At 44.1% G+C, this 27,538-nt stretch overlaps 1 protein-coding gene across 4 annotated transcripts in view; it reads right to left on the bottom strand.

Annotated features, from left to right (window-relative positions):
• MDH1B (malate dehydrogenase 1B) overlaps positions 1–27,538 on the bottom strand; it is a 446,421-nt gene that overhangs the window by 413,909 nt on the left and 4,974 nt on the right. The window contains exon 1 of one of the 4 annotated variants that reach the window (XM_044078249.1): positions 16,827–17,006. The exons of 1 other annotated variant lie outside the window; for it this stretch is intronic. In XM_044078249.1, the coding sequence (XP_043934184.1) occupies positions 16,827–16,961 (135 nt within the window). In that variant the 5' untranslated portion in view covers positions 16,962–17,006. Of the gene's footprint in view, positions 1–16,826; positions 17,007–27,538 lie in introns of those variants that run through there. 2 more of the 4 variants (XM_044078248.1, XR_006365603.1) reach the window with 2 other exon arrangements.

The following is a 27,538-nucleotide window of genomic DNA, read 5'->3' as shown; positions in this document are numbered from 1 at the left end:
GCCCGAATGGGAAATAGTGTCAAAGGTTTTGGCCAGGTCAAGGTAGGTGGTGTGCACAGTCTTCCCCTCGTCCACAGCTTTGGTGACTGTCTCAAAGAACTAGACCAAATTTAGCAGACATGACCTCCCCTTAACGAAGCCAAACTGTGTGGGATCAAGTGTTTGGATGTTACCAATGTCCTTGTTATTTAGGTCCATGATAACCCATTCCATGGCCTTGCAGATCAGGCTAGTTAGGCTGATGGGGCTATAATTTCCCGGATCGGTGGACGCTCCATCTTTGTGTAAAGGAATGACAGTGGCTGTCCTCCACTCAGCTAGGATGAAGCCAGTACTCAGGCTTTGGTTGAATGTGCCTAATGGTGCTGCGAGTTCCTGCCTGAGTTCATGTAGGATGCAGCCTGAGATGTTATCGGGTCCCATGGAGACTGTATTTTTTGCCTTTGAGAGAGCAGTGATGACCTGGCCCCTAGATATAAGGGGAAGGGGATGTCCTGATTTACTGATGGGTGGACAGACGGGTAAAGTTTTCGCTGAATCTGTCAGCCAGCAAGTTTGCTATATCTACGCCATTTGTATAGGTGGTGTCCTTGACAACCAGTTCTGAACAGATCTGGATACTTCCTTTGAGGTTGCAGACATATGTGAAGAAGGCCTTATGATTGTCTCTAGCAGATATAGCCAATTTGGATTTCACTAGTGCTCTTATTTGCTTGTTCAGACTAAGGAGACATTGCTTCCAATTGGGCACCTGCTCAAAGTTTTTCCTTTTGTTATAGAGTTTATTTATTGCAGATGTCCACCAGACAGGTTTACTCTTCCTTGCAGAGGATGATTTAGTCCCGTCAGGTATTCCCGATTCCAAGCATCTATATAAATGCTCATATAGTGCTTTGATGTAGTTTTGGATATTGGTGCCAGTTCCTACAGAGGAGGAGGGAGCTGTGAAGCGGTTTATACCATCCCTCAGGAGGCTGTAATCAGCTGTGGAGAAGTTTTTATGTCTGAGCCTAGCTAGAAGGGGGTTGGGGGAGATGGTGACTTCGAAAGTGACTGCTGTGTGGTCGTATCTTACCAGGGAGGATGATACTATACAGATGCTGAAGTGGGTACTCATGTTTATTTTTCCAATAAAGGCAGTAAAAAGCACTTTAAACACTTAGCCCCCCAAAAGCAAAAATCACACCAGTATCTTCCTCTTTTGGCTTTTCCCAGTTAAGGGTCACCACAGTGGATCAGCTGTTCACTCATGATTGGCAGTGGAGTTTTATGGTGTTGAGTTGCCAGCTCGGTGCCCAACCTTCCACAGAAGGAACACACATGCAGAAACGTATGCCTATGGCCAATTTAGAGGGTCCAATCCACCTACAGCATGCCTTTGGGATGTGGGAGGAAACTGGAGCACCCAGAGGAAACCCATGCGACCACAGGGAGGACATGCAGACTCCACACAGAAGGCACCCCAGCCAAGGATTGAACCAGAGAACCTATTGCTGTGAGGTGGCAACGCTAACTGCTGCACCACCGCAGCCACCCAAAATCACACCAGTATCACCACAAATAGTTTAAAATAAGTTTTAACAACTTTTTACCACAAACGTAAAAAAAGGTAGCGCCCTTTTAAAATTAAACAAAAGTTACATGACAGTCAATAAAAACACTTTTTCTTAGTTAAAATATAAATATTTTACAAAAAGTAAGTTTTCTGTAACAAAAAAATAAAGTGCAAATGTTTTTCTCTGAAGGGGAACTTATCTGCCCAGCAACGTAACAGGGTTAGACGACTGTCGATCTTTGAAAGCCTGCAGAGGAGTGTTCTCTTCAGCAGTGGGGAAGTTTTGAAGGGCTTGCTGCCCAAACCTAATTTTCAGTCAGCGCAGCTCAAGCTAATAGTTTGGGAGCATGGAAGGTGACCTGAAGCTTTGCCTATAGATTAGGGTACTGCAATCAGTATGAAGAAAATCTACAGTATATTTTTTGCAATTTCATCCATATCAACCATCTTATAATAGCTGAACTGTATGTATGATACTCATTACTGCCCATATCTTCATTATGATTCTTCACTGCACTTCCCTTTTTCATACTGTTTATAAATGTCCTATTAGACAGAAAATGATCACTCTCTGTTCTTTGTTCCATCATTAGAGTTGTAATCACATCCACATTTTACCTGCATTATAGCAGTCAACCACTGATGGTCTATATGTGGAACATGTGAATTTTGTACTCTCACATTTCAAACCAAGCTATATTATTAAATCATAATTACCACATATTTTCAATAATTATTTGCCTACTTTATTTTCTTATCGTAAGATTGTGTACCTGATTTTTGAGTACCTAATTTAAATATTTCAAATGTTGCACAGTTAATTAATTCAAGTGACCATAATGAAAGGATTTTGAGCACTCCCTTTAATTTCCAGATCTTTGATAGTATTATCAATTTTCCAAAGCTGTTTTCATTCTGTCCCAATGCTTCTCAGGATTAATATACAGATTTAGCATATTAATAAAAATCTTAATATTAACTGGAAATCCATTCAAAAATATTTTTCAGCTTTTGAAATCAAGTCCAGAACAATTGTTATAGGCACAAATGTTAAGAGTCCATCTGTTACACTACTAAATCTTTCTTAGTAGGGGCTTCAGAAATTCCAAAATATTGTAACCTAACATACCTTGTGTGACCCACCTTAAGATAATTCTTGATGTTGGGTGTTCTGGACCAGACTGTTAATGGTTTTATGACCGACTGCCTAGTACCTATGAACTCTCATCACCTACAATCAAAGTTTCTTGTAAATTTATCACATCACAACTTTTTAGCTACTTCATAACATCACAGCAAACAAACTGGGCTACAGTGCTTCAACAGTAAAAACAAACCCAAACACAACTAAAGAACTTGGAAAAAGCCCATGACTCCTCTTGATGTATTAAAAATATCTAATATTCACTCCACTCATTTAAAAATAAAAAATACATAAAAACACCCCTTCGGGCCTCAGTAAATACACATAAACGCGTCCTTGAACTAACACACAGCATTTTAGTCTGCAATCAGACTTCTTTTTGCAAATGAAAATGCTGTGTATTGGTTCAAGGAAGCATTTATGTGTATTTACTGAGGCCCGAAGGGGTGTTTTTATATTTTTTTAAGTGAGTGGAGTGAATATTAAATATTTTTTACTACACCAAGGGGAGTCGTGGGCTTTTTCCAAGTGCTTAGTTTGGATACTTCATAACATCCTTATTCTAATCTGCCTTTTAATTGTGCAATATTGCAAGACATTATTGACAACAATGTTCTTATCATGATCTTTACCTAAATGATTGTCAATCCTTCTGTTTCTTTTGGCTACTGTACTGTATATACACATATCACTTCAAATTATCGTACATTACCTATAATTTCTCTGTTTAGAATGGAGCTGCAACAAACATCAACCTCATTAATCTCATGTTCATCATCTCTGACTCACACAGTTTAACAATCATCGGTATCAAAAATATCAAATTATTTTTAAGTTAACACAGATTCTCACCTTGCAACTGAGATATTTTATTACAGAAATTATGCTTCTCTCACAATTTTTCTTGTAAATTCATTCATTTTGTTAACTCTGTGCTGTCCTTCTCCTAACTTTTTTTTATCCTCTGTGACTAGTTTGCCATATTTCCTAGTGTTATCAATACTTTACCCTCATCTTTTACAATTACATTATTTATCCAGTTAACATTATTTTCCATGCAATTGACTTCCTATTTATAAACTCTGAAAGACCATTTATGTTTTACATGTTTAGCTAATTTGAAATTATAGTATCGCATTCCACTGTAATCCATTTACACTACTACTAGTACCCTTTCTATATCCAAATTGCTACCCACATTGCCCATAACTAGGTCCTTGATAAAAAAAGATCACTGGTTCTCTTCTCTTTTCACTTATGACCTCTATGACATATTTTTGAACTTAATATGAAGAGGGTTTTATTCCTTCTTTCCTAAACCTTTGACAGTCTTTATTCCCAGTTAATCTGCTTTTCAGTACCCCATTTCTCTTTATTCATGCTATAATGTGTATTTCTATTCATTGTTTTTCTATTTCCAGCTATCAACTACTGAGCCTTCATCTTGTATCCTATACCTCATTTCTATTACATGTTCCTTGTATTTACTTGGGTGTCTTTTGTTTTTCTTTAAACAGATTTAGAGATTGATCCTCCACCACTTGATTGTTTTCTCTTCCCTTTCTTGTCCTTTGCAACATGTGGCTTTTGAGTCCTCTGATTCATCAGAATCTCATTTATAACATCCTTCACCTACCCTTTTCTTCTGTCCTTTTTGCTTCCACATTCTCAGGCTTCTCTTGATTGCTCTGTTCTCTATTCCCAACACATTAAATACATCATTCCTTACATGTTTTTATTTCCAGAAATTTTACAAGTTGTTGCAGTATCAAGGCATAATCTACCTTTTCATCAGATAAACTTTTTTAACCACTTCCTCTGATAGAATTCCTTCTATGTCATATCTGATTTCTAACATGTGTGTAACATAGCTACCTCCTTTTCTTTTCTTTTCTCCATTTTCCATCTGCAAATTTAGCTGACTCTTAGGAGACAAAGTCCATTTTCAGTTACCAGTTTGACTTAAATCAGAATCCCAATTACTATTCCAGATTAACCTTACTGCACCCTTTTTAGACGTACATGCAGTGATATATATTCACTTAAATTGAACTCATCTATGTTGACTAATTTCTCTCATTTAATGCTACCTGCAATTGCTTTTTTTTAAATATTCCTAGTATCCCATCCAGATATTTAATATTTGTATTAATCTTTTGATCTGTAGCTCTCCACATTTTCTTTTTTTTTGCCAAATTTCTCACACTTTTTTCAGTTTTGTCTATCACTTTAATTACATTTTCAGCAATTTAAGTACTCTGTGCACTTTGTGTATGCTTACTGTTAAATGCCAGAAAATTACTAGATTATGATCACCTCCACATAAACTCTTTATTATGATTATTTACATATTTTTCTGACATATTTATCTTTTTACATTGCTCTGATAATCACCAATTTATTTATAGTTACATTTATGATTATAGAAACATCACTGATACCCAAAATTAGGATACTTTGAATATCTTTCTCTTTCTATGTCCATAGGTACTTAGAGGCTATTGATCTGTCAGGGTCTTAAAAAGCCTAACCTTATATTTCCATAATAATTTTAACCTCTTATATTTTGCCTACATACAATCCAGAGATAGGCTGAATAAGGATGTGCTGGGTAATTTACGTTTTCCCATACACAAGGGGCAGGATGCTAAACCAAGGAAAAGTTGTGGTTACCCATCCACTTGTCTTACTTGCAATAAAGTAAGGGAAAGACTTTGCTTTATGAGGAGTGCAGCTGCATTCTCTGTAACATAAGCCTATCCTTCCAACATTTTTCATTTATTTTGCAAAAGAAATAGAAATCCCTTGTGCAGGTGTTTATGACACCCTTGGACTTACAAATATATAATAGGTCTGGCAGAATAAGGTCTGCTGAAGTTCTGTATGCAAGACAGAGGTCATCTCTTGATAACCTGCATGATACCGAAAACAGGGATGAGGCTTTGAGATGGTCTGAAGAGTTTTTTTTTTTACAGTTTAGGCCCTTGATTTTTTTTTTTTTTTTTTTTTTTTTTGTAAAAAGGCATTGTGACAAGTCTTTGGGCAGGCACATACTGAAAAGGGCATTATACCCAAAGATTAGCCTAATAAGTAACAAGTTCAGTGTAATAAGAAGTTATGTACTCACCATAACGTTCCATCTGAGTAGGTAGCTTCATTTGTCTGCAACCTGTGGGCCTTGGATCCGATATTGGATCCGAGCCGGCAACTTGTTTCAAGCTAATGGATCCGTGCTCCTAGCTCCTCCCCTCACCCATAATCCCCTGCTAACCCTCCATGACCTCAGATCGAGTTTGCCTCTTAATATATACCCAGAAAATGGGTATCCAACTAAAAATAGATCCGAAGAAGGCCAGGGGGAAGGAGGGGGGATGGCTGCAGACAAATGAAGCTACCTACTCGGATGGAACGTTATGGTGAGTACATAACTTCTTAATCTGAAGTAGGGAGTTCATTTGTCAGCAACCTGTGGGACAGAGTCCCCAGCTACCTGCACCTTGGGTGGCCATCATGGAAGGATGTTGCGAAGCACCACAGAGCCAAAGGATGCTCTCCCTCTAGAAATCATGTCCAGTTTGTAGTGGTTAATAAAGGTATGAGATGAGGCCCAAGTGGCTGCCGAACAAATATCATCCAATGGAACTCTGGACTTGAAGGCCGCAGAAGTAGAGATGGAACGAGTGGAATGTGCACGAACTCCTTCCGGTGCGGGTCTCCCAGAGACTTGATACGCCAATAGGATACATTGAGAAATCCAGCGTGATAAAGATACTTTTGAAATTGCTTTCCCCAAATTAAATTTGGCAAAGGAAACGAACAGCTGGTCGGATTGTCTATGACCAGCTGTTCTACGAGTATAAAAGCGAAGCTGCCTATGAACATCTAATGAGTGCAACTTGTACTCTCCCTTATTCTGATATTTAGGGAAGAAAACCGGTAAATTTATGGATTGATTTATGTTGGTTTCTGATGCTATCTTGGGAAGAAAAGAAGGATTGATCCTGAGGTACACTCTGTCTGGGTGAAAGATCAAATAAGGAGGCTTCACAGAAAGAGCTTGAGGCTCCAAAACTCTTTTTGCTGAAGTGATGGCTACAAGGAATGCTGTTTTCCAAGACAAGAATTTGAGATCTACTGAAGCAGCGGGTTGAAGAACTAATGAAAGATCCCATGGTGGTACGGCTTCTTTTATAGGGGGTCTAAGTAAGAAGGTGCCCTTGAGAAAAGTTTTACACAACTTGGCTGACATCAAAGGCCCTGCATCATGTCCCACATGGTAATGTGATATGGCTGCCAATTGCACTTTGACAGTTGAACAACTAGCGCCTTCATGAAAGAGTTCGGTTAGGAAGTCTAATATGGACGGAAGAGGAGCCGTAAAGGGATCTAGATCATGATGCTCCGCCCAGATGGAGAAACGTTTCCATTTACTGCTGTACACTTTCCTGGTGGAGGGCTTATGCGCTGCCACAAGGATGGCTTTGACTGGTGAAGAGATACCGGGAGTCCTAACTAGGAGTGGAACTGGAGCAACTAAGCTGTCAGTTTCAGGCTGTCCAGGTTTGGGGTTGGTAAGTTCAACGGATGGGAGATGAGATCCGGACTGGGATCTAGAATCCAAGGAGGATTCACAAGGTGAGACCACAGGTAAGGGAACCAAATTTGCCGAGGCCAGAATGGGGCAATGAGGATCATCCTGCTCCCCAACCGCGAGGCTTTCTGTAAGAGCTGTAGCATCAGGGGTAGAGGAGGATAGGCATAAAGTAGACCGGGTGGCCAAGCATGCACCAGAGCGTCTCTTGGAGTTTCCCCTGGAGGGGGGATAAGAGCGAAGAAATTGCCGCATTTGGTGTTTGATGGAGATGCAAAAAGATCGCAGCAGGGTTGCCCCCATATTGCGAATATCTGCTTCGCTACTAAAGGATTGAGAGACCACTCGTATGGGGTAAGAAGGGTGCGACTGAGTTTGTCCGCTAGGATGTTGGTCCGTCCCGGAATGTGCGTTGCAATCAGAAAGCGGTTGGTGGAGATCACCCATTCCCACACTCTCATGGCTTCGTGGCATAGAGGGTAAGATCTGGTTCCCCCCTGTTTGTTGATATACCAGACAACCGACATGTTGTCTGACTGAATTGCAATCGTTCCTATGGGGAGGAGATCCTGAAGTGCTTGCAACGTGAACAACACCGCTCTCATCTCCAGGACGTTGATATGCAGGGAGGTCTCTGTGTCGTTCCATGTGCCTTGGACCATCCTGCCTGAATAATGCCCCCCCCCACCCGAGGCGGGAGGCATCCGTGGTCACCGTGGTGAGAGGGGGAGAGGTGCAGAAGGGACGGCCCGTATGGAGGTCCGAGGCTTGGAGCCACCATAATAGAGCCTTCCTGCAAGCCTTGCTGATAGCAATGGGGTGGTGAAGAGGAAGGGATAGAAAAGACCATTGCACTAGAAGTGTCCATTGCAGTACCCGCATGTTCAGACGGGCGCATGGAAGGAGCGTAATCGCTGCCGCCATGGAGCCTAGTGCCCTCAGGACCAATTCCGCTGGTGCAGTCTCTGATTGGAGGATAGCCCGCACATGGAGTTGCAAATTCCAGATTCTCTTGGAAGTTAGAAAGGCTCGTAGTTCTCTGGTGTCTATTCTGGCTTCTATGAATTCTACGACTTGTGTTGAGGCCAGAAGGGATTTGTCGGCATTGATAGTGATGCCTAACTCTGGGGCTAGGCGGAGAAAGAAATCTCTGGCTGAGCAAAGTAGATGCCTTGTTGGGGCGGTCAGGAGCCAGTCGTCCAAGTACGGAAAGACCTGTATTCCCTGGAGTCTCAGGTGGGCCGCAATCACTGCTAATACCTTGGTGAACACCCCGGGGGCTGTGGTGAGGCCAAAGGGAAGGACCCTGAACTGGTAGTGACTGGCTCTCAGCCGGAAGCGGAGGAACCTCCTGGATCATCTGTCCATTAGAATGTGGTAGTACCCATCCTTGAGGTCTATAGAGCACATCCAATTGTTCTCCCTTAGAAGGGGGAGAATAGATTGAAGAGTGACCATTCGGATTTTTTCCTTGGTTACTGACAGGTTCAAGCAGGAAAGGTCTAGGATCGGTCTCAAGTCCCCCGTCTTTTTTGACACCAAAAAGAACCTGGAGTAGAACCTTAATCCGAGCTGGTCTTGGGGGACGGGCTGGATGGCTCTTTTTCTTAGCAGCTGCTGAATTTCTGCGGCTGCGGCCTCCCTCTGATCGGGTGGTACATCGGGGAGGTTTTTGAATTTGGGGACATGGAGTAATGGTATTTTGTACCCTCTGGATATAATGCGAAGCACCCAGCAGTCTGTCGTGATGGACTCCCATGCCACTAGGTGCTCTGAGAAGCGCCTCCCGACTGCCTCCAGAGTGGAGCATCCGGGCAACCCTTCAGGGCTGCTGCGCGGGCCATTCAGAGAAAGGTTCTCTGGACCCAAAGTTTCTCGGAGCCCCTCTGCCCCTGGGGCGGCATCCTCCCTGTCCTCCTCTGCCTCGGAAGGACTGGTTGTCCGGAGCGGGTTGGGAATGTTGTGATTTCCGGAACCACATCTTCTTCTTCTTCTGACCCTTTTGGTTCTTCGAAAAGGACCGCTGGGGAGCAGAGAAGCGGACTCCGACGGCAGACAACGTCTTCCCATCTTTCTCGCTCTGGACAAGTGTCTCGCGAACCGCTTTGCCAAAAAGGGCAGAACCATCGAAAGGGGCATTCGCAAAAGACACTTTAAAAGGCTCCGCAAAGTCACAATGATGGAGCCAGGCCTGACGTCTCATGACTAGGCCTGCTTCGCTAGCCCTAGCGGCTCCATCTGTGGCGTGGGACAATAGCCGCATAGAGGTATTTGAAATTGATCTTAGAGTGGCCATTCGGGTGGAGTACAATTGTTTGTCATCCGCCGACATGGACTCGGGAGGGGAGGTAGCGTATTCTTTGATAAGATCCCACTGCATCCTGATGACATGTGCCATATAGTTCAGAGACCTTACCGAGAAGGTCGCTGAACTAAAAACTCGCGTCCCTAAGCGGTCCATCGAGCAGGACTCCTTGCTCGGTGGATGGACTGAGGGGCTCTCCTGAGCCAATTCCCTCTTCGTGGCTGCCGCCGTCAACATGGCATCTACGGGGGGGGGGCCCTTACTCCAGTGTGATCGGTCTGAGGGGGGCTAAGTATTCTATCCGGGCGTTTTGGTATTGGCTCCACGGTGTCCGGATCCTTCCACGCCCTGGTGGTAATGAGGTCCACCGGTCTGAGGGGGGCTAAGTATTCTATCCGGGTGTTTTGGTACTGGCTCCACGGTGTCCGGATCCTTCCACGCCCTGGTGGTAATGAGGTCCACCAAGGGGTCTGCCGGAGGGGACACCCAAGAGGTAGACGGGCCTGCTTCGAATGCCTCCAGAAACACGGACTCATCAGAGACTTGGAGGCAGACCACCCACCTCTGATCCTCAGCATCTCCATGATGTCTCCAAAGGAGACCTCCTCAGGGGGTGATCTTGGGGAGCCTTCCCCTTCCTTCAAGTCCGTGTCCTCAGTTAAGGACTCAGGGGAGTCCACGTGCCTCCTCTTGCACTTATGCTTGCAGGGCACTTCCTCGGGGGGGCTGTCCAAGGAGGCCTCGCCAGCTACATCCTGTTCCAATGGAACTATCTGGGACATTGAAGCAGGCTGTCCCTTTGGCCGAGTGATGGAAGCCTGGCCCAGCAGAGAGGGAGTGCAGGAAGGAGCCGAGACAAAGACCAGGGGTCCGGATGCTCTCAACAGAGCCCTCTCCACAACATCGAAAGCCGAGGGGGAACCACTCTCTCTTGGATCCAAAAGTAGGTTCCCACTCGGATCCGATGAAGGGATCGGAACCAGCGCCGAGACCATCGGATCCGAATGACCAGTGCACTCCGACCTGGACGGAGCCGAAGGCACACTGAATCCGTCAGATCCGAAGCTCGGGCCACGGCTCCGAGAGGTCGGATCCAACAGGCTCGAGGGCAGGGTCAGATCCGAAGTACCAAGTACTGTCGGCGCCGACCCACCCCCGCCTCCAATGCTGCTCGGCTCCGAACGCTCCGAACCCAGGTAGCGGGTCGGAGAAGGAGCAATGGGATGGAAAAAAGGTGTCAAGCTCCCCCCCGAAGGGGGGGAGGCAAGAGCACTCCCATCTGCAGCTGGGCCTGAATGAACCTTCACATCATCCGGTCCAAGTCTGCATCGGACATACTAAAAGTCGATCTCGAGGAGGTCACCGAGGCAGGCCTGGAATGCCTCCTCAATGACCTCGATGGAGATCAAGCCTCCTCCTCCTCGGGCCCTGGGGAGAAACAAGGGGATCGGAGCCGAGAAGGAGGAGACCTAGAAGCAGTGGAGGGAGAAGCCTGCTTAGCTGGCGGGGCCGAAATGGAGGTCTCGGCCCGCCGCTTGTGGTGCTTCTCCCTCTGTTTCTCCCTCCTGGCCTCCCTGTCCTCCGACACTTTAGCGGGAGTTTGAGTCCCGGACGGAGGAAGGGGGGCAGGAATGGCAGCAACCACAGCCTGTGGTGGAGCCACGGGAGCAGCAGAGGCTAGAGCCGAGTCCGGGGGTAAAAGTCCTGCCAAGACCAGCTTCGACCTCCGCTCTTTCAGTGCCCTGGGGTTGAACGCTGCACAAATGGTACAGTCTGAGGTGAGGTGTTCAACCCCAAGGCACCGAACGCACCGAGTGTGGCCATCAGCCGGGGAGAGCTTATGGCCACACTCGGTACATTTAGAAAAAATGGCTTTTGGGGCCTCTGCCATACTTAAAGAAAAGTAATGTAACCCACACAGGCCCCAAAACACAACACACAACACACACACTCTTAACTGCCAGGACTAGAAGAGCTCGCAAGAATCCAGCTATCCACAAGCGCGGCAAACTAGATCTGAGGTCATGGAGGGTTAGCAGGGGATTATGGGTGAGGGGAGGAGCTAGGAGCTCGGATCCATTAGCTTGAAACAAGTTGCCGGCTCGGATCCGATATCGGATCCAAGACCCACAGGTTGCTGACAAATGAACTCCCTACTTCAGATCAGTTGTTCAGCTACAAACCCTTAATGTTAACTTTGACTACCAAGAAGTAAATGGCAAAAAGGAGTGTCCCAAGGGCTGAACCCTGGTACACTGTTAGAGACAGGTCTTTTGGAGGAGATATAGCCATCCACCCTAAGTTCCTGGGTTCCATTTGTAGCCAATTTTCTTTCCAACTTGTGATAAAGAGATTGACAATTAGCTGAGTTTATGTATGACACCTATGTGTGGCATGGTGTCCAATGCCTTTGCAATGTCTAGATATGTGGTGTGTACTGTTTTGTCCTCATCTACTGTGTTTGTAACTCTTTTGAAGAGGTTAATCAGCTTAAGCAGACAGGACCTGCCCCTGGCAAATCCAAACCTGGTTGCGTCAAGAATCTGTGGGTTTCCTATATCCCTACATATTAATACTGATTTCCAAACCATTACAGATGAGACTGGTCAGACTTATGGGTCTAGAATTACCTGTATCCATTGAAACCCCACCTTTGTGTAAGGAAGTGGTTGTTGTTGTCTTTCATTAATCTGGTATGAAGCCTGTTTTAAGGCTGACATTGAGTAGTTTCTGTAGGAGATTGGACAAGTCATATTTCATGCTGACCAGTATGTCACATCAGTAGCAATCCAGTTAAACTATCTTTCCTATAATGTGTGCCTTCACAACACAAGTTTCTGTATGGTTAATCTTCTAATATATTTAAAAGGCCTTGAGATTTAATGCTTCATTTCATTTTTTTAAATCGGATGTCTAATATTAACCAAATATCAGACAGCAAAAAGATATTTCTTCCAAATGCCACTTAAGACATGATAATATATACAGATATTACTGATGCAGGTCACTGTCAGATTCCTTTTCAGTACTGCAACTGCTCAGCTTATCAAGATGACAAAAATCACAGGTGTTTATAATAATTATGAAATGTAATGACAAAACTTTTAACCTTGTGTTCTAAAATGCTGCTTTCTAGATGTCTGCATTCTAATGCAAGAATAGCTTTAATGTTGGTTAACTATACATAAAGATTAAGTTAATGTACAATATGCAATATGTCAGGTTCTTGTATTACCTCTATATGTCAGTTAAATGACTGTATGACAGACAGGGCTGTCCCTCATCAAGCTGTGCTTTAGCTCTCAATTTTAAAATGGACCAAAATGTTCGAAGGTGGTTGTTGTTTGTCTTTCGGCTTTTTCCCAGTAAGGGGTCGCCACAGCGGAACTCCGGTCCGCTAATGATTGGCAGTATATTTTTACAAAACGCCGAGGTGCCAGCTCAACACCCAACCTTCAACGAAGGCACACCCATTTACGCACGCATGTCTTTCAAACATTACCCAACCGCGGGGAGGACATGCAGACTCCACACAGAAGGCACTCCCAAGCCATGCCGAGAAGCGAACAGGAGAACCTCTTGCTGTGAGGTAACAACGCTACCGCCGTACCACCGCGGCATTTACCAAAATGTTCAAAGGTACTTTATCAAAATGCCATACCCAATTTCTTGGGTAGCTAGAGCAGTTATCACAATAGCAAAAATAAAACAAATAAAACCACCACAACATCAATGACTTTCACGGCAACCAGATTTAATGAAAATTAAAACCACGACTTAGCGCTTTCGCCTATTGAATACACTAGGCATCATCAGAGTCTGATTTACTTGATTTATTTGGTTCAGTATCACCTTGTGTGATTAATAAAAATTTGACAATATTCACTTTCAGAATAAAATACTGAGCTAATCAATAGCAAATACACTAATAAAATAAAATAAAATTACATCTTAAGTGAAAACTGCTTTTCATGTAGCTGTGCAAATGTTCTGCTACTTGCTTAAAGTACTAGTTATTCAAAGAGTTACAAAGTCCCTTTGACCAGTACTTCTGGTATAACAAAATAAAATGAATACTAAGCAGATACACTACGTCCAATACAATTATGCTAAAGGCTGAATTTGGTTAAAATAAATTGCAAGATACCCTACAAATGAAGTTGATCAAACCCTTCACACTGCTTCAATCTTTATCCAAGCAATAGCTAAACCAGCCATAGGTCCAAAACAATTTCTTTATCTCAGTCCCAAGATGAAGGCCAAAATGCAGTTCAGTTTATGAATGGGTATGTTTCTCTAATCAAAGAAGAGGCTAGTGCATTCAAACTAGCAGTGCTGTCATTGAGAGAATTCCACTTTTTATAGCATTTTACATAAACTATGCCAAGATCAGTTTATTCCATGAAACCTACAAAAAAGATGCTCAACAGACTGAAGTTAACAAAAATGTTTAAAATGTATTATCTCTGTTGGTTCCCCTGTAGCAATTTATTATTATTGTTAAAAAATATATATCCTACATCACATGTGGGTTAAAAGGATCAGACAAAGAGGACAAGTTCTTCTTTTCCCAAATTATTAATCTACATAACCAGCACTATACTCACAAGTTTATTACTGCAGATGATTGTAATACAGTCCAAAAACATTCTAGGGTGAAAAATTCCACGTAATCTAAACACCCCTTCACCCACAGATTTATGTGATATTCTCTATTAATCTTGTTGATCTTACATCCCCATAAGAAATACTTCACTTTTATTTACCTCCCAAGTACACAAACAAGCCCTCACCCATATCAGACTTCTTTTTATTATCTTACAATGAAGTTCCTGATATCATAAACTCTACAGTAGCTCAGCATTGCTTTTCCAACTGAACTTCCATCAGTCACTCTATTTGTCAGTCTGCACATCTTCCACAACAAGAACGAAAAATCTACATGTTATTTTGCTGCAAGACCTAAAGGTTAAAGATGCAACTTGTTTCTACCTAAATTCATCACTCTTGAAAAGGAAAGACTCCAGTAAATTAAAAATAAGTTAAAATGTGCATTTGATAATGCTGCAGAGGCTGCATTGAAGGTAATGCAAAATTAACTCAAAATGTCCCATGCAGAACAGCTGTCACTAGTTAAGGATCACATGCTGAACACAAGCATTCAGTTGACTAATATTCCATCTCCCTTTCTAGATATAATCCAACATTAAACAAATCATCCAATATAGTACACTCCATTGCCCAGCATGACAATGTTTACAGTGAGCCTCAGGCTGAACATTTATGATATTATATTAATTGACCATTAACTATAATAATGATAAACCCCATTCTATCCCACTATATGCTAAAAACAGCAGCAGTACAGCCTTCTGCTGTGGAGAATTCAAAATATTATACATCCTATTTTTCCTCCAGTTCATCCTGGGCTGTTACCATTTGCAAAATTCAAGACAGCTATGTAAGCTACTATTTGTGAAATCCCTGCTAAACAGTTCAGCTGTACTGGATACTTATACAGCTGTCTTTCAGCCCCCACATGTCCCAGAACTGATGTCTTTAAGTATACCACTACAAATTTAACAGTGTAGTGAAATTCTCAAACCTCTGTATTCATTATATGACTATGCAGATCTCTACAGTTGTACACACTGGTTTATTTTTACTCTGAGAAGAATGAGCTGCCTTCAGTTTCATTCAAATTATTACATAATCAGATATTGATAATTAGTGTGGCTTTGATATTTTTCTTCAGAATGGTATATATTTTTAAGAAATGTTTTAATAAACCCTTTTGTAGCCTTATTACAATTCTTTAACACTCATTTGATCATTTGGATATCAAAAATTAGTTTATGCTGTTTAAGACTAGGCATTCTAACCTAATTCTTCTTCAGAACAATACCATAATTAATGATACACATTTATCTTTGGCCAAGTCTGAAGATTAGGTAATTTTAATACAGATAATGATTCACGTTGTCTAATATCAAGTTGCCTATTAGTTTCTTTGACATGATTAAAATAATTACAGTGAATATTGTCCAATTATGCAACCGATCAGTCTATTCCAATACTAAAGTGTATTTACGTGAGAACCTTCTTTAGCAGCATTTTAATTCTGTACATTATTAACTGTACCAAAATATTTAATTTAGCTCACTTCACTACCATTCTAATATGCAGAACAGACATGTATCTACTATAAGTAAGACTTGAGTGATTTTCTTTATGGAATCTGCACTACAAAATAATCCAATGTTCATAGTTGTTACATTCACATTTTATGTTGGCAAATAGGATTTCTACATCCTTGCTATCCTCTCGCTGCAACAGATCAAGTGATGTTCTTGTTTTGGTACCAACTCTGATCTCAAAATAATGTGGTACTGTAAATTCTTGGGGTCACATAGGTTGTACATTTATTTCAGTTAATGTTTTGATAAAGTGTAATATCGCAATCAAGCAGTACTAAGTTTGTTTGATATAATCAAGAATCCTTTACAAAAGCTTGCTAACTTTTATTATGTTATTTTATTTAACTTTTGCAACTGGGGTAGAACATTGGTCTCAATGGACCATGTACAGGTTCAGTATGGATGCAAACATAAAAGATTGCAAGCATTCAGTAAATAAAATATTGTGGTTTATATACGTTTAACACGTGGCAATTTTAGGAGGATTTTCCAATGCATAATGCAGCTACAAGGGTAGAGGAGATACGATGAGAGTGTGGGGAGATGGGAGATAATTGAGTAGGAGAATGCAGTATAGAACTTAACAGAAGTAAGAATGGATGGTCAATGAAAACGATAACATTTTTTTAAGACTGAAAATATACATGGCACTTGTTCCAGCGTTGTTTTCAACTTACGTTGTGTGCGCCGTGCAAGTATATTTTGCCAATTTGGTATAACAGTCTTACATTTTTGTTTTGATCCGTGCATTTATGCATAGCTCCTCAACATGTCTAACAAATAAAACGTGTTTAAGAAAGATAGTGACTGTGACTGCGATGATGTCCAGATCATCTTGCGCATGTCATCATGATTGCTTTGTCACCAATTAGATAACTATTTTCATTAGGAACACAGCAATTTTTAATGTAAAAATCAGAGCAAAAAACGTGAATTGCGTGACTTCAACAGATACAGCAAGCAGTAATAATCGCGAAGAAATTATAACATAAAGACTGCTGTGTCGCTCATAGAGTATAAAGTGCATATCTTACCAGCCACAACAAATTTAGCCATCGCGCTTTTGCTATAGTGTACAGCTGTTGCCAGGTTACAAGACCTGGAAGGATGACAGACGATAGCACGCTATGCGCTCTTAAAAAACATTCCGGGTAGAAACCGTTTACCATGCTTAATCCTCGACCACTGCCACTTTTCTAGTGCAAATAGTGTTAATACATTTCTAAACCGAGCCCACCCAACAGCTACAAGTTCAGGCTGAAACTGAAAACAAACACGCACCGCCCCTGCATGCAATAAGCGCTTCCTCCTTAAGACCCTACACCGGCGATACGTGAATGCCAAGAGTGGGAAGATAAGTCTAGGTATATGGCATACGCATTTTTTTGGGAGATGGTAACTTTGAACGTTTCGCTTCTAGGCTTGTTATAATACTAGTTGGTCTACAAGGCGCTCTACTGCTAATAAACGACCCTTTTCAGCAGTGCCTGGGGACAGTAAGATTAGCAACAGTGCGCAACATATTACAAAAGGGGAGGGGGGGGGGGGGGGCTTGACTGACCTGTACGCGTTACCTAAAACTAAGCGCCGATATGCATGCCACATTTCCCACAACGTACATTCAGAGAGATCACAATGGTGCATTAGATGCATACATTGTCTTTATATAGGGTTAAAATGCTAACTGCACTTAAATGAAATATTTAAAATACTTTCAAGTTTAAGGCGCGGTTCTCGTTGGAAAACCTGGGCTTATACCAGTCATCAAGAAATCTTGACAGAACCAAAAATAATGGTGAGACTACGGTCCAAAAATACGGACAGATTTTAAATATTGCCCCAGTAAAATTAGTTGGTTTGTATTAGTATACTTTTTCTGAATGATGTGAAGTCTGCAACCCAAATGTCTACATTGTTTAGTGACTTCAGTCTTCAATGATTTGTAAGAAAACCACACATTTTATGAGGAAATTACTAAATATAATATGGCCATTCAGTGAAAGTCTGGGTATCATGGCAAGTCCTCAATGATTTGTAAGAAAACCACACATTTTATGAGGAAATTACCAAATATAATATGGCCATTCAGTGAAAGTCTGGGTATCATTACAGGGCAGCATTTAAGGGCATTATAGAAGCCTATCTGGGAAGCAACGTTAAAGTCTCTGGAAGGATGTGTGATAGCATACGTCCCCTTTAACAGTCTCTTCACTTGTAAAGTAGAAGCGCCTGCTTGTAAACTGTGCTGTAATGCTAACAACATTCTTATAGGGTTGCCACCTTTTCAAATGGCCAAAGTGGGATATTTTCGGTACAAACATCAGATTTTACAGGCCGACACATATCCACGGTCAGTACAAAGGATAGAACTAACTTTTTTGCCTAAATAAAAGGTTATTCTTGTAGCATTTTAGTTGCTTATTCTGTTTCTTATAACATTTAAGTATTTTGGATACAGAATAACTGTTTTATGCAACTATTACATAAAATATAGAAAATAATCATGTCGTACAATCTCAGGACATTTGCCATTTTTAATATTTTTTGTCAGGACACAACTGCCCAAAGAGGGACTGTCCCTCGCAAAGTGGGATAGGTGGTAACCCTACAAATTGAAATTGTTCGATCTCGCCGTTTATTCTTACACACGGGTTCGGAGCCGATCCTCGGCTCCGAGTCGGCCACATCACCAGCTCCGCATCTTTGAGAAAGCTCGAGGCACAGTGCTATCCCATGATCCTCCGGTGCTAACCCTCAGATCTAGTTTGCCGCTAGCAGCAGATCGCATACGGAGAGGCTCGGGCCAGTATTTTTTCATTATATTTCTAAATTTTTCGAAGTTTGTAGTTTAAAAATAGTGTTTAAAGTAGTTTTAAAAGTAGTAAATAATAGTGTGTTAGCTTATAGAGTGCGTTTTTCTTAGATAGAATAGCTTTAAATAGTTAGTATTTACCTTAGTTAAGGCCTTGGGTTTTTTCTGTCAGGACTGATAGTAGTATTTATATTATTGTAGTTTTTGCCTTAACTTTTTCCCCTTTTGATACATATACATATATATACATATTAAGATGGTGTTAAACTTTACATTAGACTGTTTGTATATTATTATTGTAATATATATATATATATATATATATATATATAGTGTGTTCCTATATATTTAGTGTGCTGCGTTTTTGGTATTTTTACTAAATATAGCGTTAAAATGTCTGAGAAAGCCAAATCAGGCTTCAAGAGGTGTCAGTGTGGACAAAAGATGTCCATAACTGATAACCATTTGTCCTGCGTCTACTGTCTTGGCCCTCTCCACTTGCAGGAAGACTGCTCCATATGTCATTCCTTCAGTGGGAGGGTCATGCTGGAAAGACGCAGGAAGTTGAAGACAGAGGGTTGTTAAAACCCGAATTTCAGGAGGCCCTGGACAAGACCGAACAAATGTCCAAGTCTTCGAAGGGGTTGAAGTCTTCAAGAGTGTCGGAGCCTAAGTCCTCGGCTCTGAGCTCCTCTTTTCAGATTCGGACGCCGGCTCCAAAGACCTCGGGGTCGGGTGTCGAGTCCTCGTCTCTGATCGAGACTACCATGTTGGAGCCGATGTCGGAGTTACCACCGCCTTCAATCCTTCGCTCAGTGACGGCTTCGGCTCCTTCGACCCGTTCTTCGAGGCCGCTTTCCGATTCCGACATCGACCGAGTGGTACAGAAACTAATGGAGAACTCGGCTCTGTCCAAACTGATCGAAGTTTCATCCCAGTTGGTTTCGAAACTCGAGACCCTTCCCACCCCCTCGACCAATCCTCCTCAGAGACCTGTCGAGTCATCGGAGCCAGGAATCGAAGAGCCGATGAGTGTAGAGCCCTCGGTGCCGAAGCCTCCAGCAGTGCTATCGACACCTTTAACCTCGGCACCCTCGGAATCAGTCGGGGGGTCTCGGAGCCGACAGTCTTTCCTAGGTTCCATGGGGGACAGTCGAACCGAACTTTCGGTTCCGACTCTTCCCCTCGGGGCCTCGGCTCAGATCAGTTTGGTTCCGTCCTCAGGGTTGGAGCCCCTGGTTCCAGGGAGGCTACCGGCTTCTTCGGAACCGGTGGCGTCCTCGCACCGGGGCACTGGTGCCTTTGACATCATGAGGAAGGTCTTGTCTGAACAGACACATACATCAGCGACATCTTCTTCTCCTTCCCCAAGGGGTCCGTGTTCTGCTTCTGTACCTTTGGTCCCTGCTAAGGATCGAGACCCAATGCCTCAGCAAGCCCCAGAGGGCGCCCCTACCTACTCGGAGGCATCCCCAGAAGCCCCCTCTGAGGATGTACCAAGGAAAAGATTGTGCAAGAGGAGGCACATTGATTACCCACAGGAATCTCTAACATCAGATACTGATTTGGATGAAGCAGAAGGGTCCCCACGGTTCCACTCTGAAGATGTCTCTTTTGCTGACATTTTAGAAATCTTGAAACGGAGGGGAGATTGGCAATCCCTTACCCCTTCTGCAGATGAATCGGTACTGCTGAAGGCATTTGGGGCTCAACCTTCTACCTCCTGGGTGACCCCACCGTTTGACGAGCTAATGGAACTCATAGCCTGTAGAGCTTGGGAATCACCTGATACAGTGGAACCGGTCCCCCGTAGACCTAACAAATATATCACGGCCCCTCAAGACAAGAGTTATCTTATGAAAGGAGTTCCCGTGGATACTATGGTGGTGGCGGCAGCCACTAAAAAGGAAATGTCCAAATCATCTTCCTCTGTCCATCCTCCTAATAAGGATTCTAGGACGATGGACAGGTATGGGAAGCGCGTCTTAGTTCTGCGGCCTCCTCCATGAGATCGCTCAACTACCTTACGCATTTCACGCGTCTACAGAGAGATCTCCTTAAGGAAATCGGAGATACTCTACAGGGTAACACAGATGCTGCTGTCTCCGAAAAAGTGACAGAACAGCTTAACACCCTCAATTCCATAGTGAACTCGTCCATGAGGCTTATTTCATATGCAGCTGAAGGATCAAGTAGAGCGGCAGCTTCAGCGATTGCTCTGAGGAGGCAACCCTGGTTGCGCCTATGCTCCTTTGCGGAATCCTTCAAGTCTTCCTTTACAAACGCCCCCTTTGATGGTGCTTTCTTGTTTGGCCCCAAAGTAAAGGAGACTCTCACTAGGTGCGAGCAAGAAGGGAAGACCCTGTCTGCCGTAGGGGTCCGTTTTTCCACCCCGTCTAGACCATACCCCAAAGGGCATAGGGGCGGAAAAATGTGGTTCCGAAAGACTCAGGGATCCTTTCAGCCCACTCAGAGTGATGCCCCCTCCAGAGGCAGAGGAGGGGCAAGAAATGGAAGACGCCACCCAGGCGGCAGAGGGGGTCCGCAAAATCAGGGCAACAGAGAGACTTTCTCTGGGAAGCCCTTCCAGCACTCGTGAGTGCAGGCCCGGCTGTCCTACTCTGGAGGCAGTCGAGGGTCGCTTGGCTTTATACCCAGAGGCCTGGCTAAATCGCACATCAGATTCCTGGGTAAAAAGCATAGTTACCAGAGGCTACAATATTCCTTTTATAAAAACTCCACCTGCCCCCAAAAAGCTCCCAGATGTTCCACCCAGTCTGCGAAACCAGGAAGTCATAGAGATAAAAAGGCTGCTCGAAAACAGAGTCATCCAACCAGTCCCGGCGGACCAAATAGGATCCGGAACTTACTCAAGGTTCTTTTTAGTTCCAAAGAAAACAGGGGACTGGAGACCAATTTTGGATCTCAGCAAACTCAACACCTTCGTGGAGAAGGCAAAGTTCCGGATGGTCACGCTACAGTCGATACTTCCTTTCCTACAGAAGGGCGACTGGATGTGCTCTATCGATCTCAAGGACGCGTACTACCATATCAAGATGGCCAGAGCGTCCAGAGATCATCTGCGCTTCCGGCTGGGAGCCAGTCACTTCCAGTTTCATGCTCTGCCCTTTGGCCTCACCACAGCCCCCAGGGTGTTCACCAAATGCATGGCAGTAGTAGCGTCTCACTTGAGACAGATGGGATTCCGGGTGTTTCCTTACCTAGACAACTGGCTCCTCTCCACCACCACCGAGGATCGTCTTGTGCAAGCCAGGGATTACACCATCAACCTTTGCTCCTCTCTAGGCATAACAATCAATTTTGGAAAGTCTGCACTATCGCCCTCACAGTGCATCTCATTTATAGGGGCAGATTTAGACACTTCCCTGGCTCGAATCCATCTCCCCCCATCAAGAGTATCAGCCCTCAGAAGTCAGATTTCTATCCTTCTTCAGAGCAGGAAATTCCCTGCACAACAAATCTTACGAGTCCTAGGAATGATGGCAGCCGCTCTTATTGTAGTCCCCCTAGGCAGAATGCATATGAGGATTCTTCAGTGGATGCTCTTCGCTCAGTGGTCGTACCGACAGCTTCCACTATCTCACCAGATCCTAATCACAAACTCCTGCAAACGGGATCCCCTTTGGTGGATGCACAGTCAGGATCTAACAACAGGCCGACCGTTCGTATTACCCAGTCCTACAGCGACGGTGACCACGGACACTTCCCTGATAGGGTGGGTGGGGGCTTTTTCAGGGAAGAACAGTCCAAGGTCAATGGTCCAACTTGGAATACAATCTGCACATCAATGTCCTAGAGCTGAGAGCAGTGTTTCTAGCGTTGCAGCACTTTCACAAGTCCTTGCCTCTGGGAACAGTGACAGTTCAGACAGACAACATGTCAGTAGTCTGGTACATAAACAAACAACTGGGAACCAGGTCCTATCCATTGTGCAGAGAGGCCCTCAGGATTTGGCAATGGGCTGTGTCCACCAGATGCTTTCTGATAGCAACGCACATCCCGGGGACATCCAACGTGATTGTGGACAGGTTGAGCAGAGCCATCCTGTTTCCCCACGAGTGGTCCCTCAAACCTCAAGTAGCAGAAATGATTTTCTGCAGATGGGGCCAGCCTTGCTGCGACTTATTTGCATCCCCATTGAATGCCAAATGCAGAAGCTACTTTGCCCTACTACCCCCTCCCGGGCGCCCCCAAGGACGCACTGGTACATGATTGGCCCCCGGGTCTCCTTTACGCTTTTCCCCCCGTCCCGTTAATCCCCAAGTTCTTGTAGAAAGCCAAACGTCTGGAAAGGACCATAATTCTGATAGCCCCATTCTGGCCTCGACAAATCTGTTTACCCTTTCTTCAAACTCATCAGGTGGACGAACCGTGGATTCTGGACCCAGTGCCAGACCTGTTGACGCACTCGTCGGGAGTTCCCCACACATCTCTCAAGTCCCTCAAACTGACAGCTTGGCTGCTCCGCTTCCCATCTTAGCCAGGTCAGACTTTCTGTCCCCTGCAGTTCAACAGATCATTGTATTTTCCCATAAGCCATCCACGAGGAAGCTATACAATAGCAAATGGAAACGTTTCGCGTACTGGGCCTCGGGGGCTCCAGTGCACAAGATACTAGAGTTTCTTTCCAAACTTTTTCAGGAAGGAGCTTCCACTTCCACGATAAGGGTACAACTGGCAGCTATATCAAGTTTTCATGTTGGTCTAGGAGATAATTCTCTCATGTCCCACAGACTTTGCAAAGCCTTTATGAAAGGTACCTTTCACCTACGTCCCCCTTTTCATGATCCAATCGCCCCGTGGAATCTTAGGTTCATAGGTTCATACTAGGCTATCTGCCCTAGGGCATTTATAAGCCTAGCCCATAGATATGTGGCTTTCGCCACCCCTTTAGTTTGAATAAAACTATGCCTATTATTTTGCTGTGCCTCTGTCAAGCAGTGACACTGAAGTAATCCCTGGGGTATATCTGCGATCTCCCATCCATTGGTCAAGATTCCTCTTGAACAAGGCCAGCGAGGTGCTCTGCCTCACATGTACCGGGATTTTGTTCCACAGCATAGGGAGTCTCTGGGTGATGAATCTGTCCCTCCAGCACGTCCTATTAATAACCGTGTCAAGGTTTAAGTCTCCCGCCCTTGTGGTTCTGAGGGATCTAGATTTTTTGAGGTGAAACATATTCATCAAATCTGGGTTTGACATGGCCTTATATGTCAGGCACAGGTCACCTCTGAGCAAGCGGTATGAGACTGAATAGAGCTGGAGTTCTTTCAGTCGGGCAGCATAAGACATATTTTTGAGAACCTTTATCCTCTTGGTGAGGAACTTTTGGGGCCTTTCCAGCTGCTGCAGGTGTCGGGTCAGATACATTCCGAATGGGGCATTGTACTCAATCATAGGTCTAATGAGTGATGAGTACAGGGGGACGATGACCTCCCTTGATCTAGATGTGAATCCCTTCATGATCATGTGGGCAATGTAGAAGGTTTTCCTGACTACTTTAGCAACACGAGTGTCAAACGAAAGGCTAGTGTCAACCTGGGTCCCCAGGTCCCTGATGACTTCTTCTGTGCTCATTGGATTGCCACCTATATGATAGCTAGGGGTAACCTTGTTTTTCCCGAAGGGTATGACTATGCATTTCTTGGCGCTTAACTTTAGGCCATGGCTCTGGCACCAGTTATCCGTTTCTGTGAGGCCCTTCTGAAGGATATCTGTGTCAGAAGTGTTTTCGACTATGGCGCCCAGTTTGCAGTCATCTGCAAACTTTGTCAGCCATAACCCTCCTGTGTTTGCTTGTACTTCAGAAAAGTAGATGCCGAACAAGAGTGGACCCAGGACTGAGCCCTGTGGTACACCACTTGTGACAGGCTTTGAATCTGACATGGCTCCAGCAACTCTGACCCTGTGGGTTCTGTCACTTAGCCAGTTTGCAACCCATCTTGTGATGTATGGGTTTACATTCAAGCTGATGAGTTTTCGATGATACCTGAGTGGGGTATTGTGTCAAGGCCTTTGCCAGGTCGAGGTAGGCTGTATGGACTGCCTTTCCTCATCATTGGCCTTGGTGACTGTTTCAAAAAAGTCAACCAAGTTTAAAAGGCATGATCTGCCTTTGACAAAGCCAAACTGGGTTGGATCCAAGGTCTGCAAGTTCCCTATGTCTTTATTTATGAGTTCCATTATGATCCTCTCCATGGCTTTGCAGATAAGGCTTGTCAAGCTAATGGGACGGTAATTTCCAGGGTCGGTGGAGGCACCGCCCTTGTGAAGTGGGACCACAGTCGCGGCGCCACTCCTTGCACGTATCCTGAGGTGATGCTAAGATTAAACAGCTGTCCTAACTGTGGGTTTAATTCCTCATTGAGTTCGTGGAGCACACAGCCGGGGACACCATCCGGTCCCATGGATGCTGTGTTTTTTGCATTGGAGAGAGCAGTTCTCACCTGGGCGTTGGAGATGTTTGGGGGGATACAATCCTCTGGTATAGATATCTCTCCTTTTGGGATGGGGAGAAGTTTGCACTGAACCTGTCAGCCAGTATGTTGGCAATGTGTGTAGGTTCAGTAATCTTCACATCATTTTGGACTAATTCTGAGCATATCTGGGAGTTTCCTCCTAGGTTTCTAACATAGCTAAAGAAGGCTTTATGATTGTCTTTTGTGTCCTTGGCAATTTTTCTCTCAAAATTAGCCTTGGATGATTTTATGAGAGCTCTTAGTTTTTTTACTTATAATGATCAAAGGTGTCTTACCTTTCAAGGATTTTGCTCTATCTTGTAGTAGCTTCCTCCTTTTGTTGTAGAGCTTGTTTATGGCTGGGGTCCACCAGACTGGACGCTTGCCTTTGGTACAGAGAGTCTTAGTTTTGTTTGGGATTGCCTGATCCATGCAGTCCTGTAGGTGCTGGTAGAAGGCATTTGTAAGTGATTCAGCGGTTTGAGTAATGTTTACCACTGGATCAGGGGCCTTAAAGGAGACCACACTAGTTTTTGGAAGTGTGAAGTCGGCTTTTGAGAAGTTTTTCACTGTGGTCTTTTTTATTTCAGGTTGGGGCGGGATGAGGACCTCCAGCGAGATTAGTTTATGATCTGATCTCACCAGTGAGGGGTATACTTCCGGTGGTGTTGAACATTGTGAACCCATGTTTGTGATGATGAGATCAAGTATGTTTTCTCCTCTTGTGGGGATGGTGACTAGTTGTTCCATGGCATTTGAGTTTATGAATTCCAGGAACCTTTGGGCTAGAGAGTTTGGGCTTGAGTAGTGTTCCCAGTTTATATTAGGGTAGTTGAAGTCACCTAGTATGATGGTGTTTGGAGATACATTTATCCCCTCCAGTGTTTTCAGGAAGGCCATGTGAGGTTCCTGAGTTTGAGAGGGTGGCCTGTAACATGCTACAAATTGCAGAGCAGTCTTGCCTATGGTTAATTGCACCTGGATGGTCTCCGATGCATCGTGCATTGCCACCAACCTTGAGGTGTGGGTGTCCTTTATGAATATGGACACACCCCTCCTTTTTTGGTGTTGTCCTGATTTTGGGGCCGGAACGCATGATATGAGGTGAAACCTGATAGTACTGGGGTGCTCTCAGGAGCCTTGAACCAGGTTTCTGTCACAGCACAGACATCGATGTTCTCCATACTGAGAAGGGCCTCGAGTACGTGCATCTTGAGATTGAGACTTCTGGCATTGAGCAGCATTACCCTTAGTTTTTTTCCTTTTTTGTGTTCTAGGGTAGTAGGTTTAGAATTTGAGCCTTGCCTAAAAAAGGCACTATGGGGGTGGCAAGAGCCTTTGCCAATATCCGGAAGCCCAGGGGTGACAGGTGCAAGCCGTCCCTTGCGAAGCAGCGTGGCTTGTCCAGCATGTCATCCCAGGCAGACAGACATTGGATCCCCTTTGAATGACACCAGAATTTAAGCCAGTTGTTAAAGCTGATCATCTTATCACTGTATTGTGGCATCATTCTAGGTGAAGGTAGGATACTGCTCAAGGTCAGGGTCATACCTGCTTGGGCTACATAATCAGAGAGCTCCTCAATGTCTCTTTTCATGTAGTCCAAGGAGGTACGTCTCAGGTCGTTGACACCAGCGTGGACAATGACTGAGTCATACTTGTACCTGCTGTTGAGAAACCTGAGTGCTTGCGTTATGTGGCGGATTCTAGCGCCCGACAGGCAGCTTACTGTGACCTTCTTCTTACTCAGTCTGGTGAGCGGGACGTCAGTGTGTCTGAATATGGAGTCACCAATGATGAGTGTGTCTGGCATTGTGTTTGGCCTTAAGGGCTGTGACTGTTTGACACTCTGACTGTGTGGTCTATGTGCTGCATGTGTTTGGTCCTGAGGTGGTAGTTGTTTGGGTGTCTGCTTTGGTGGCCTCTGCTGTTTTGGTAGATTTCTGATCAGAGCCTCCGAGTATGTCTTTGTGTGATTATGTGTATGATTTGAAGTTGTGATGGTACTATGTGTGACTGGGTATGTAGTGTGTGTGGTTTCCTTCTCCTCCTGTCTGGTCTTGCCAGTCCTGTGTTGAGAGAGCTCAGCCTCCAGTTTGGCCGTATAGTTGCATCTCTTGCATGTATTTGTGTTTTGTGGGAGAAGGAGAGGATTGTCTGTGTACATGAGGCAATTGTAACACTGCCTCAATATTCCCAGGTTCACCAGTTGAGCAGGAGAGGACACTAGCAACTGATCCCTCGACATGCTAGAAGTAATAGATAAAAAACTTACAAAAGACTCAGAGGGATGTGGGTTCTAGGCTGGTGGGGTACTATCTCTAATAAAAGTGCTTTATCAAGGTGCAAGTACTGTAGGAGCAAGTGCTAGGCTTTAGAGATAGAGAATAGTCTACTTGGGAGTCAAGTAGAGATGAACTTTTTAGTTATAGGATACGCTGGTTAGATCAGCAAT

The sequence above is a fragment of the Protopterus annectens genome, chromosome 7.part0, assembly GCF_019279795.1.
Source record: "Protopterus annectens isolate FY-2018-M chromosome 7.part0, PAN1.0, whole genome shotgun sequence".
NCBI classification, from domain to species: Eukaryota; Metazoa; Chordata; order Ceratodontiformes; family Protopteridae; genus Protopterus; species Protopterus annectens.
Note: the sequence above shows the minus strand (reverse complement) of the source record. Positions and strands in the feature narration are given on the sequence as shown.